This window comes from Dioscorea cayenensis, chromosome 14 (assembly GCF_009730915.1).
Source record: "Dioscorea cayenensis subsp. rotundata cultivar TDr96_F1 chromosome 14, TDr96_F1_v2_PseudoChromosome.rev07_lg8_w22 25.fasta, whole genome shotgun sequence".
Classification (NCBI taxonomy): Eukaryota; Viridiplantae; Streptophyta; class Magnoliopsida; order Dioscoreales; family Dioscoreaceae; genus Dioscorea; species Dioscorea cayenensis.
Window position 1 is genome coordinate 4,632,965 of NC_052484.1, and position 12,961 is coordinate 4,645,925.

General features: G+C 36.9%; 3 protein-coding genes across 3 annotated transcripts; 2 read left to right on the forward strand and 1 right to left on the reverse strand.

Annotated features, from left to right (window-relative positions):
- Nucleotides 1-12: 12 nt before the first annotated feature.
- LOC120276042 (pentatricopeptide repeat-containing protein At3g09040, mitochondrial-like) lies at nt 13-2,568 on the reverse strand. The gene has a single exon (XM_039282787.1). It carries the CDS (start codon nt 2,566-2,568, stop codon nt 13-15), a length of 2,556 nt encoding a protein of 851 aa, XP_039138721.1.
- Nucleotides 2,569-3,320: 752 nt separating this feature from the next.
- On the forward strand, nt 3,321-9,458 carry LOC120275176 (ubiquinone biosynthesis monooxygenase COQ6, mitochondrial-like). The gene is given in 12 exon segments (XM_039281694.1): nt 3,321-3,458; nt 3,935-3,987; nt 4,090-4,201; nt 5,385-5,484; nt 5,861-6,004; nt 6,355-6,413; nt 7,430-7,497; nt 7,598-7,649; nt 7,931-7,972; nt 7,974-8,147; nt 8,245-8,847; nt 8,961-9,458. Coding segments are annotated over 11 exon segments (1,593 nt in total). The 5' UTR covers nt 3,321-3,458; nt 3,935-3,964; the 3' UTR covers nt 9,177-9,458.
- Nucleotides 9,459-10,274: 816 nt separating this feature from the next.
- LOC120276334 (RHOMBOID-like protein 8) lies at nt 10,275-12,800 on the forward strand. Its single transcript, XM_039283057.1, has 6 exons — nt 10,275-10,570; nt 11,025-11,188; nt 11,478-11,641; nt 11,709-11,971; nt 12,071-12,197; nt 12,474-12,800. Exons 1-6 carry the CDS (start codon nt 10,284-10,286, stop codon nt 12,600-12,602), a joined length of 1,134 nt encoding a protein of 377 aa, XP_039138991.1. The 5' UTR covers nt 10,275-10,283; the 3' UTR covers nt 12,603-12,800.
- Nucleotides 12,801-12,961: the final 161 nt, after the last annotated feature.

Below are 12,961 nucleotides of genomic sequence, written 5' to 3' on the forward strand. Positions count from 1 at the left end.
TTACATCTACTTTCATGTATTTATCAGAAACTCCACACCTGGAATGTAACCTTCTGCTTTCATTTGTTTTAGCAACTCTCTCAATGTTGCATATATTTCATCGGTTTGCGGATGTGAGTGATCGCCTGCCACAAACTCATGAGCTTTATTATGCACTTGGATCCAACTCTTTCCGGGTTCCTTCTTGACCCCGTTGTCTCTCATCAATTGCCGCACTTCCATGACACTGTCCCAGTACCCAAAAGAGGCATACAAGTTCGAAAGCAGAACATAAGCTGCTGAATCGCTAGGATCAAGAGCCATTATCTTCTCCATGGATCTCTTCCCTCTCGCGATATCACCGTGAACCCTGCATGCACTTAGCAGCATTTTCCATACAAGAGCACTAGGTTTGTATGGCATTCTTTCTATGAATTCTTCAGCTTCTTGTAATCTTCCTGCTCTCCCTAGAACATCTACCATGCATGCACAGTGGTCAAATCCAGGTCTTATCCCATAATTCGCTTTCATTAACTTGAAGTATTTTTCAGCTTCTTTGCTCTTGCCTGTGTAACTGCAAGCACTTAATATGGTGATGAAAGTCTTTTCATTTGGTGTTACTCCGCTAGTTTCCATCTGTTCAAAGAGTCGAAATGCCTCTTGACAGTTGCCACACTGAACATAAGCTCCTATCATTGCTGTCCATGATATTACATTCTTGGTCGTAAGTTTGGAGAAGACCTTTTCTGCTTCCTTCTCTCTTCCAGCTCTACTATACATTGTTATTAATGCATTGGCTACAGCTGCATCCATTTTTTGGTCTGATTTCAGGATCAGACAATGCACCTGCCTTCCATGTTCTACCGTAATGGTATTTGCACATGCTGCTAGAATACTTGCAAATGTGAAATCATCTGGTTCGAAGTTTTCTTCCCTCATCACAGAGAGGAGCTTCAGAACTTCATCTACATAACCGTTTTGAGCAAACCCAGAAATCAGCGAGTTCCATGTGACAAGGTCTTTGTCTTCAATTGCGTCGAAGACCCTCTTAGCATCGGTTGTGGCTGTGAATTTGGAATACATGCCAATGAGCGCACTTCCTACAAATGCATTTGGTGTCATGCCAATCTTTACCAAATTGGAATGAATTCCTCTTCCAGTATTGCACCAAGCCAGTTCACCACAAGCTGCCAGAGCAGCAACAAAGCTAAATTCATCTGGTTCAAAGCCCAAAACCTTCATTTGGACATACAGAGCCAACGCTTGCTCAAATTGCTCATTCTGGAGGTGAGCGTGGACAATGGAGTTCCAAGAGATGATATCGGCTTCCGATACAGACTTAAAAGCTTGCCATGAATCAGAAATCTCCCCATTTTTGGCATACATGGTAATGAGGCTGTTTCCTATCAATGTATCCATATGCAATCCCATTTTAACAGCAAGACCATGGAGCTGCTTCCCTGTAATTACAGACCATTGGCTTACTGCTGCAGCCGTGAGGAGAATAGACACTGTATATGCATCCGCAAGTATCCCACAGTCGGCCATTTGCAGGTAAAGCTCAAGACCTTCATTTTCCATTCCATTCATTAAACATGCAGATATGACAGAATTCCATGCAACAGTGTTCCTGTCCTCCATCATCTTGAAGACTTGACAAGCATCCTGTGGGTTCAAACATCGGGCATAGGCATCAAGAAGAGTGCTTCCTACAACAACATTCCCTCCTAAACCTCTTTTGATAACCTGAGCATGAATTTCTTCAACACCAGGAACGCCTATATTAGCTAACAAGCTACCAAAGGTGTAGTCATCTGGTGGTAATCCTTCCATCAGCATTTCAACAAACAGATCCATAGCTTCCATGACACCAAGCCCATTCTGAGCTTTTGCGGCAATAATAGAATTCCACGAGACTGCATCTTTCTCTGCCATGCTCTCAAACACCAATTCAGCATCTCTTGTTCTGCAAAACTTCGAGTACATGCCAATCAACGCATTGCCCAATGAAATACAAGATAAGAAACCCATTTTCAGTATATAGCTATGTATCTGCCGGCCATGTTCAATATTCCTTGAACCAGCTGCAGCACGCAGAGCACCAAGCAAAGTCGGATCATTCGGCCACTGTCCTTCTTCAACCATATTGCAAAAGAGCTCAAGAGCATCAAGGTAGCATTCATTGGAACAATATCCAGAAATCAACACATTCCAAGATACCACATTTCTCTCAGACATATCATCGAATACCTTCCGAGCAACCTCAATTTGGCCACATTTGGAGTAGAGATTGATGAATTGGTTGTCCAGGAATAGGCCAGGGTCATAACCAATGCGCGCCATGTGCGCACGGAGGTCATTTGCTTCATGGAGAGCTTTGGTTGATATACAAGTGGAAATGATTGAACTGAAGAAAGCTTGGTGTTCTTGAGCTTGTTTTCCTTCTAAACTGTAGTGCTCTAAGGACTTGATGGTGGATTGCAGTGAAGACTTGCTAATGGGAATGGAAGAAGAATGATTTGGTTTTGGAGTGTGAGAGATGGTTGGAGGAGAAGGAGATGGATTGAAGATGATGGGAGAAGAAGCCATTGTTGTTGAATGGTTGGTTTTTCATTTCTGTTTTTGTTCTTAGAAAATTGCTTTGATACCCTTGTATAATTTTAATAATTACTAATGTACACTTGTAAAAATTATATTTATTTATATATCTCTATAAAAATATTTTTACCCCTGAAAATCAACTCACAAGAAAATATATGTTATTTTTTTATTTCTTAAAATAAATAAAGAGAGAAAAAAAAAAATTAAAGAACAGGTTTTTTTAAATTCTTTATTTTATTTTTATTAATAACATATAAATAAATATATAAGTAAATAATATAATTAATGTGAATACTGATTTGCCCATTTTGTTAATATATATAAGTAAATAAAAATAATTTTATTAAAAGAGTTTGTTCTAAGTGGTAGTAGAGTTTTAAATTGCTCAAATAGTTGATTTTAAATTTAAATTTTTGTAAAAATAAAAATATTTATACGAAAATTCTTTTTTTATATAACTCTTAATACTTCAATTTGAACTGATTTAAAACCTATACCTCCCAAACCAAAGAATCAAAGCCTTTAAAAAAACCATAAATTTCCATAATAAAAACAATAATGATAACAATTTTAATAACAATATACATGTATATATTATATGCACTTTAGTCCTTACAACTTTCACAATAGATATATGCAATGGCTAAATCATCAAAATTTTTCATAATATCAAGGGGTTATTTTCGCAAACTTTTTGCGTGGGTTCTCTTCCCTCCTCGTTTCCGTTCCAATTCCCCCATTCCCACGCCGCCGTGCCGCTGTCCCTTCGCCGGAATCTCTCATCATCTTCGAAGTTCGCGTCCTCATCACCGTCTTCGCATATCGACGTGGAATACGAGTGACCTCCGGGACTGTGCCTTTTGATCTTGGTTTCGTAGGTCAGCATGAAGTTTCATCCCTATTTCCAATCCGTCTATAATTGCTGCTAAATTTTATCCTCTCTAGATATTTAAAATCTTATCTTTTTCAATAGTTCTCTCAAAATCTCAGTTTTTAGGTCACTGGATCGGTAAAGGCATTTGCAAATTAAGATATGATTCTGTTCTACACACACACACACACACACACACACACACATAGTTTACCAATATCAGTATATCACTGGGATATAATTTATAGATATTTGGGGAAAAGATGTTCATCCATCATGGTTCAGAGTATGTTTGTTTCATGTTTGAAAAAAGATATCATCTTGTCAGATTTGATTGCTATTACATATAGTATAAGATAATTTTCATGTAATGTTTTTTTTTTATTTAATCTTTTTCAGTGATCATCAACTTAATGCTGTTGTATTGTATTTTATTTTCTCCGCGTAGTAAATAATCAGGCATGTTAATGTTGCAACTTGCAGGTATTTTTTCTTGTGCAGGTTCTGGTCACAATGTTGATGTTCCGGGTTAAAAGGTTTGTCTTTCTTAATCTATGCGTATTGTTTTTCTTTACATTCTGGAATTGGTGCTTGTTGGTACTAATCTTATGCTGCTGTTTGTACTTTGAACATAACAGGGATGTTGCAAAAAGGGCATTGAACACCATGTGTTCTTCAAACTATTTGAGAAGAAGGAACTTCTGTGACACTGCAGCTGTTGGAGTCTCCTCCAGTATTGAGCGTGGCACGGTGATTTCCATTTATAATTTACCTTCAGACTGGAATTTTGTTCATTGACATGCGCATGAGCGGTCGATGGAGTTCACATGTTTATCTTAGATAGTGTGAATGGTTACCGTGTTATTTCTTTAAGGGCAGCTTGATTCAGTTCTGTCACAATTTAACATGTTGATTGCTAGGTGTAGCTCATGGTATTCTTTTGTCTTGATTGTGGGAGTGGCGTTCTTGAACTGGTTTCTTAGCTGGTGAATTTGGCCTCTTTTGAGGCTTTGTAGAACCTAGATTTTTACCTGATGACATGGCTTATATCTCTAATTTCTCTATTGGTTATTCCTTTAGACGTTGTGCATCTGTATGTATTCCTTAATTGTTTGAATGATGTATTAACCTTCTTCACGTGGCATCTTGCTTGCTGCAATATTTTTCTCTTGTTGGAAAAAGTTGACTTTTAGACTTTTGATGACCAACTACCAGTTCAATTCAAAATCAGATCCATTTAGTCCAGTATCATAATTTTTCTAGTCTAACTTATTTCATTGGTCTTTCCAAAGGCTCCTCTAGTATGTAGATATCATAGGTCTTTCCTTATTTTACAATATGGTGGCAAACATGAATATTAGTTGTGCAAATTTGTGTGTGTGTGTTGAATTTTCTTGAGAGTCATGTTATTTGTATTTTCTTTTTGGAAATAAGATAAATATTAATATAGAGGGAAACAAGATCTAGAAAATTTGGAATGGTAATTCCATGTGAAACCAAAAGATAATGTCGGTGTGGAGTGGAATTTTCTCCAAAATTTGTTGTTAAAAAGAGTTTAACCTTGAAAGTCAATTCTCTTATTTGTCTCTGTGTGTGGCTTCTTAGTTCTTTATTATTTACTCTCAATTAGCCCCACTTGCATATTCGCTAAAACCATGACCCTCATCTTATATTTCCCTATTTTGTGAGTGGTATTTATTAGGCTTAACTTTGGAACTCCCATATCATGTACTTAATCCACCTTGATTTCTTGGCAAAGGAAGTATTGTACCCCAAATCTCACCCAAGAGGAATACTTCAGCTTTATTGGTTCCCACAATTTCTAATATTTTATTCTTTATTTGGTATCCACAATTTCAACCTTCTTTTATTTCTTCTGACATTAATATCATCTAGTGGTCATTTGATGTTCTTTTGACTTATTACTTAACAGGATTATGCAGAGAAGGTTGGTATGACAAATAAGGTTAACCAACATGATATTGCAATTGTTGGTGGAGGCATGGTCGGCCTGGCTTTTGCTTGTGCATTGTGTAGGTATTATTGTAATGCTTCTTTGTTAACATAAAATATTTGATTATATTTTTGTTTCTAGCCAGTGTCAAATTTTTCTTTTCAAATTTGGAAACAGTAAGCTGCTGGAACTCGACTTTCATTCTTTCAACCTCCAGAAATAAACTTCTTTATGAAACTAACCATGTTTGTGCTTTTAGAAGGGAACAATGCAATATTTAGTTTGTACTCAGAAACTTTCAATAGATCAATTGCACTACATGTTTTGTCCAATGTGATTAAAGTTGAATGTACGATTTCATATTAATATAGATTAAAATTGCACTAAAGTCCCAATGTTAGATATGTCTGCGCTTTTTTTGGTATTTTTATATCTCCTTGTTTTTATTTTTGCAGCAAGTATGCCTTTGACAAAACAATTATCAATAGCTATTATTGATAGCAATCCTGCTTTAAGCTCAAGACAATGCTTTAATAAGAATGCTATCCCTGATTCAAGAGTTAGCACAGTGACTCCTTCAACAATATCATTTTTCAAAGGTAATTATGCATGTGTTTTACCTGCTTCAGATTTAGTTCATTTTCCCCATTAACTTTTTGCTTATGAAATTTCACTTTCTCATATCCTTCACAGTGAAATATTAATCTGCTATTACATTGCTACCTGTAAACTCCATTACACTGAGTAACTCTATAAAGTTCATTGATTTTATTTAAAGTTAAAGGTTGTATTGAAAGTCCTTTATTGCCTCCTTTTTAGATATTATAATTATTTAGTTAAGTTAATCTGTCCATTGAGTCTATTGGAGCATAGAGGTATATTATTTATTGTTATTTATGCTTGGAGGGAGTATTCTCAATGTAGTATGGCTTTTCCCGTTATTGTGCAGAGGTTGGTGCTTGGGAGCATGTTGAGCAACAGCGACATGCATTTTTTAATCAAATGCAGGTGATCCTTAAATTCCTGTTTTTTCCACTTTCGGTGTTCGGGATGATTAATTTAACAAATATTCTCTTTAAATCCAATAGAAATGTACTTGAATGAGTAAATCAATGTAATATCTGAAGACTAGGTATCTCGGTGTGGTGAATTATCCATGTTCTATTTCTTCCATGGTTTCATATTTAAGTGGAGTTCATCTGATGAAAAGTTCACTCAGACCTTTATCGGTCCATTCAATTCTTCTCTGGTTGTGTAATTTCCTTTCCTACACCAGTTGAAAATCTGGAACTGATTATTTTTCCAATCATTTTAAATATCTTTTCATCATCCAACCAAGTCTCCAACTTTCTTTGACGTACTCAATTCATCCATTGTAGTTTAAATTCACCCACCTCAATGTGTTGAGCCATGATAATTTGATTTATCATACCTAAGGGCCTATGCAATAGCAAGGAAAATTCTTTAAACTTATGCTTGCTTGCAAATGAGAACTTGATATTTGGGATTTCAACTTTTGGGAGCAGAATAGTTTGAATGCTGAATCAACAAGTTATGGGAAGGGAATGATGGGAACAATAAATTGAATTTAAGTTAAGACATTTCTTAGTTGTATCATATTTCTCTTCTCATTTTGTTGTCAATACATTTTTCTACTTCATCAGTCAGAATTACACTTCCTGGTAATTTCACTCTTAACTCATCTGGACATCAAATAGAATGAGAGCTTGTTTTCGGAGTTCGGAGTATTCCTATTCCATTTTATGGATTTCCTTCCTTTATATTCTCTAGTATACCTGAAAAGCTGGTGAATAATTAAAAATTGACCTAGTCTTATTGAGCTTCATTTTGTTTCATGCCCTCTGGCTGTTACATCAAGTTATGTAAATCTTGGATAATCTTTTGCTGTATGAGTAACATTTTTTATGTTGCAATTTCTGAGGCCTTCTTTTCCTCGTTGTTGTGTTGGTGGATGTTGATGTTTTAAGGTTCTTATGATTGGCTCACAAGCACATCTTTTACAGGTATGGGATCATACTGGTCTAGGATACACTAGATATAATGCCAGAGATGTAGGGAAAGATTGTCTCGGGTACGCCTACATGGCTACACTTTCTGACACATGCATTATTTGTTTTCTGATTAATTAATTTTGTTAGACTAATGATTCTCTTAGACTTCTGCTGATGCAGATGTGTGGTGGAGAATAAGGTGCTTGCGAATTCACTATTGTTGCGCTTACAGGTGATATATGTATGTGTGTATATATCCCATGTGAATATAGAATCTAACTGCTAGTTTTTTGTGCTCATAAATTTTTGTTTCCCATAGAAATTTGAGTATCCAGTTCATGTAAGTGGGTGTTTCGTATGTAAATCTTCTGCTTAACTATCAGTCTCAATGTAGACATTACTAGGAGAACATCATCCACTACTCCGTTAATTGTTCCCATTTTATATTGTGAGCATTTAAATAACTAATTATTCTATGCAATGCTCAAGTTCTTAGGAGTCGTATTATGGCAGAATGCAGATTTCCAGAAGACTATTTACTCTGCCAGATTGACCTCAATGGCCTTCCCGTCACAAAGTTTCGTCTGCAAGAAATGCTGCTGGACAAGAACATGGCAAGGACAATATATCAGGGGCATCACTTACAAAAGAAAAAGAAGTTAAGAAATGTAATAACCGGTTTGTGAAGCTGGACTTGAGTGATTCAAAGACCATACATGCAAAATTAGTGGTAAATTTTAGCTCCAAATTTCATGAATTATCCTACTTTTCGCTCTTCAATTATATGCACACCTCTTCCAGAAATCTTAAATCTAGGATTGCTCCAGGTTGGAGCTGATGGTGCTAAGTCACATGTCAGGGAGATTGCAGGATTGAAGACGACTGGATGGAAATACCCACAAAGTGCAATAATCTGTACAGTTGAGCATGCCATGGAAAACCACTGTGCATGGCAGAGATTCCTGCCGTCTGGGCCTATTGCACTCCTGCCAATCGGCGACAACTTTAGCAACATTGTGTGGACAATGAGACCAGAAGAGTCAGCAGAACATAAATCAATGAGCTCTGATGATTTTGTGAAGGCCGTCAACCATGCTTTGGATTATGGCCATGGTCGTCATCCCCAATCAAATTTTCTTGATGGTTACATCGACAAGTTTTCTTCCTTGACAGGACTAGGAGCAGAATCTGTGAAAGAACCATTTCAAGTACCGCCGAGAATCACTAACGTTGTCTCTGAAAGAATGGCATTTCCATTATCACTCATGCATGCTCATGATTATGCATCAAAAAGAGTTGTGCTTGTTGGTGATGCTGCACACACTGTCCATCCTCTTGCCGGACAAGGTGTTAATTTAGGATTTGGAGATGCATCTACACTTGCCAAGATCATTGCTGAAGGCCTCTCAGTTGGGACCGACATAGGGGAGGTGTTTTCCTTAAACTATTACTGATATTTAACAACAAACTCGAATTTGATTATATATCATGCCAATGAATAAGAAAAGAATTATTTTACCGATCATATTGTTTCATTGTCCAGCTCTCATTATTGAAGAAGTACGAGAGGGACAGGAAGGCAGCTAATGTTACCATGATGGCAATCCTTGACGGTTTTCAGAAGGCTTTCTCAGTCGATCTCGGACCGATCAATGTCTTAAGAGCCGCTGCTTTCCATGGAGCTCAGTATATTACACCGCTCAAACGGAATATTATCTCGTATGCAATGGGTGAGCAGAAATGGCCGCTTTTCGCATGAAATCATCCTGATATGAAAAATCTGGCAGTGATTGAATGTTAAACTTTCTTAGCCGTTGGTTACTTTATGAGAAAAAGTTTAGATGTTTATGGCACTTACTCAAAGTAGGCAGTTTAGTTTGAAATACGGTAATTTGTACTTTTTTTAGGCAGGTTCTAAGACTGTTTTCCGGTTTCGGTTTATATGATGTTAATCCTTCTGTTTCTTGATAACCACAGACTTTAAACCAGTCGTGGTGTGATGTTGTAAAAAGGTTTTTTCCGTTATATATATTTTTTAGCATACATAAAGATCCAAATTTGAAATCATAAGCAATCCAAATCACTGTCCTGCACCGCTATGGAGAGGTGATATGTCATTTTTGTACTTATAATATAATGAATGTATAAAAAGGAATTAACATAATGTATAAGGAATTATAATGACTCTGTATAATTATGCAATTAACCCCTTAAAATGTTCTTGTGTTCATGAATTATGCATAAAGCTCCTCAAACCTTGCAAATATCTCCTAAAGCTCTCATAATGATCTCTAGTAGGGGTGTAATTAACCAAGCTAGAGCCGAGTAGTAGTGAGCTCAGAGCTCAACTGAAAATTCAGTATTCGATACTCCTCGAGCTAGATCGAGTATTCATTTTATAGCTTGAATTCGACTCGGTACACAAATAGAGCTATTCGAGCTCATTCGACTAAGCTCGAAAAAATTGAAAATGACCATAAACATTATGCTCAAGCTCGATTCGAGCTTGAAAGTTTTTTCCCTTGATTTTTATCAAATAAATCTAATATTATATATATATATATACTCGATTAGGCTCGCGAGCAAAGTATCACAATACTCGAACTAGGCTCGCTCGACTGCTCAAAATACTCGAGCTCAAATTTGTCTCGATCGAGACCAAGCCAAGTTCAAGTTTTCTCCGAGTTGAGCCCGAGTACCTTGGGAGTAGAGATATATCATTTAGGGATTAATCATTAAATTAAAATAAAGAAATTTTTGCAAAAACCGCCCTAAACCCTTTCTAATTATTTTTCCCGCCAATCCACACTCTCAAGAACAACTGAAAGAGAGAGAAGCGAAAGGAGGTACCTTTGTCTCTGCTCCGATGGGGAAGAGCTCCGCCATCGACGGCGATCACCTCCGCTTCGACCTCGCAGACTCCCTTCGCCATAGCGGTGACTCCACCCGGATGCCATTTTTCGGTCGCCGGAGATCCGGCAACACCTGGGTCGTCTCCCTCTTCCTCGTCGTCCAACTCGTCGTCTTCGTCTCCACCATGCTCATCAACGATTGCCCCCACCGTTCCTCTGGTGACTGTCTTCTCCGATCCCTTGGCCGTTTCTCATTCCAGCCACTCCATGAGAACCCTCTCCTTGGGCCTTCCGCTTCCACGTTCGTCTTGTCTTCTCAATTTCTCCGATTCTTTGGATTTCTTTGTTTGATTCTTTCCATTTATGGGTTCTTTTCATTGTTCATACTTTTGGTGGGATTGATTGGTGCTGCATTTATTTGATTGTATTTCAGTTTGGTTGCTTCAATTCTTCGGATTTAGGGTTTTTCTTGAAATTAATTGCTTAAATTTGGCCTCTTTTTTTAATGTTCTTGTTTCTGTATCCTTTAATAGTACTGTAGACTCTGTGTTTAACTTTAGGGCTTTTAAATGTGATATCTTTTTAATCTCATATGATGAACATTAGAATTAGTAGGGGTTTTTCCCCAAGGAAATGGGTCAAATTTTGGTTCTCGCATGAACTATTTTGCTAAGCAATGTGGTATCAGGTGATGAAATGTTTTGTCAATGAGTTTATGATTGAATTGGATACTAATTTTATAGCAAACTTTGCAGCTTGGTTAAAATGGGAGCCATTCAAAGGTCCAGGGTTATTCAACTTCACCAAAGATGGCGTCTTCTGATATTTCCATGGTTAAATGCCGGTGTTATTCATCTGGTTTTGAATCTCTTGAGCACATTGCTATTTGGAATCCATTTAGAGCAGGAATTTGGTCCATGTGAGTTTTGTTATCTTGATCTTTTGTCAATATATTTCTGAGAACTTCTTTGTTAATGAAATCAATTTGTGTTGAATATCACATTGAAGTGAAATCTCGCTGCCTCAGTGTCTCGATTATTCACAAGATCAGTAAAATGTTAATTGCGTATAGACAAGAACCTTGCTATGATCAGATGGTTTAGAATTTATTTGGAACTATTTTGTGTTTATATCTTTGCATTTGTGACTTTCATACCTCTAATCTGTTGCATTGCTAATGTTTTGGCTTTTTTTATCCTATTTGGCAGTGAGGACCGGAATCATCTACCTGCTCTCTGCTTTCCTTGGCAGTGTGGTTTCTGCACTTTTTGTACAGAATGCTCCTGCAGTCGGATCTTCTGGTGCACTATTTGGGCTTCTTGGTGCCACATTGGCTGGTCTCATTCGAAATCGGAAGATATATGATAACAAGGTTGTTTCCCATCCTCAAAATTATCTTCATTATTTATTGCAACTCACTACGATTCTCTTCATTTCAGCTCATTGCAGTGGTGACACTAGCATCTGCTTTCATGGCCAACTTCTTCATTGGTTTGTTACCATATGTTGACAATTTCTCAAATATAGGAGGCTTCTTAACAGGAATTTTTCTTGGTTATGCACTCCTCTATAATCCCCAACTATCACAGTTGGAACGACAGAAAGGTATATTTGACTATGATTCAAAGAGTTCAGTAAAGTTGAAGCAGAAGTTAGATAAGCCAGCATTGAGGATTGTTGCATTGCTTTGCTTCATTGCAATGTGAGTTAAAATCAACATATTATCAGTATAAATACTTCTAATCTAAAAGGCATATCAACTAGTGAATTACTGAGATTCAATCATTGTTCTTTTCTTCAGTTTTTCAGGAGTTATGGTAGTATTTTTCTATGGAATTGATGCGAGCAGTTATTGCTGTTTCTGCCACTACATTGATTGTGTTCCTACGAAGTTCTGGAGCTGCAATGAGAAGGCTACCCTCTGTCAGGTTTGAAACCTAGTTTACACTTAACTTTGAGCTGTCAAAATTTTCACATGTTTATTGGAGAGAAGCATTCTAATTCAATCTATCTCGCAAGCAAAGTATTTGATCTAAAACTTTGAAGCTGTGAAACCTCTAAGACAAATTATTGCTTGTTGGACACATTGTAAGGTCATGAGTGTATAATCTTGGTTATCTATTTCTTCTTTTTTTTCCCCTGTTGATATTGAATTTGGCTTTTGCAACAAGCCATATTTCTGAAAAGATTATCTTACGGCGCAGGCTGTGGTGAGTGATAGGAAGCTTACTCTGACTTGCATGGCGACCGCTGAGTTCCGGTCATTCCCATTCACCAACATCTCACCAACAAAGATCAAAGACTTGTGCAGGCTGATTTGCTCTACCACATAATCCTGTGCTTCTTGTGTTTGTTAACATGTTTTACTGACACGAATGTTCCCTAAAATCACCTCAAAACTTAAAATGTGAAGATGATGATTTTGGTGCAGAATCACTGAAATCTCAAACCTGTTTTTTTCTGTCGTCTTTGTATGTACATTTTGTTCAGTTCATTACATGTAAATGGAATTTGAGTAATGGATATATGTTGGCAAGAACTTCAGTGATAATTTGAAGAAAACCAACTGAAGGATGGGAAATTGCAATACTTTCATAGAAGTTCTATTTCTTTCAGTATCAATTTGGATATTTTTTTATGATAAATTTTAATGAACTTCCAATTTCTGTTATCCTATAACAGTTGTCACCAT

What these genes read in the sequence shown, in the direction of transcription:
- LOC120276334 (XM_039283057.1), top strand. Translation starts at nt 10,284, where the DNA reads ATGGGGAAGAGCTCCGCCATCGACGGCGATCACCTCCGCTTCGACCTC. An exon ending in GGAAGATATATGATAACAAG is followed by an intron (nt 11,642 to 11,708) that starts GTTGTTTCCCAT and finishes TCTTCATTTCAG; the next exon opens with CTCATTGCAGTGGTGACACT. An exon ending in TTGCTTTGCTTCATTGCAAT is followed by an intron (nt 11,972 to 12,070) that starts GTGAGTTAAAAT and finishes TCTTTTCTTCAG; the next exon opens with TTTTTCAGGAGTTATGGTAG.
- LOC120276042 (XM_039282787.1), bottom strand. Translation starts at nt 2,568, where the DNA reads ATGGCTTCTTCTCCCATCATCTTCAATCCATCTCCTTCTCCTCCAACC.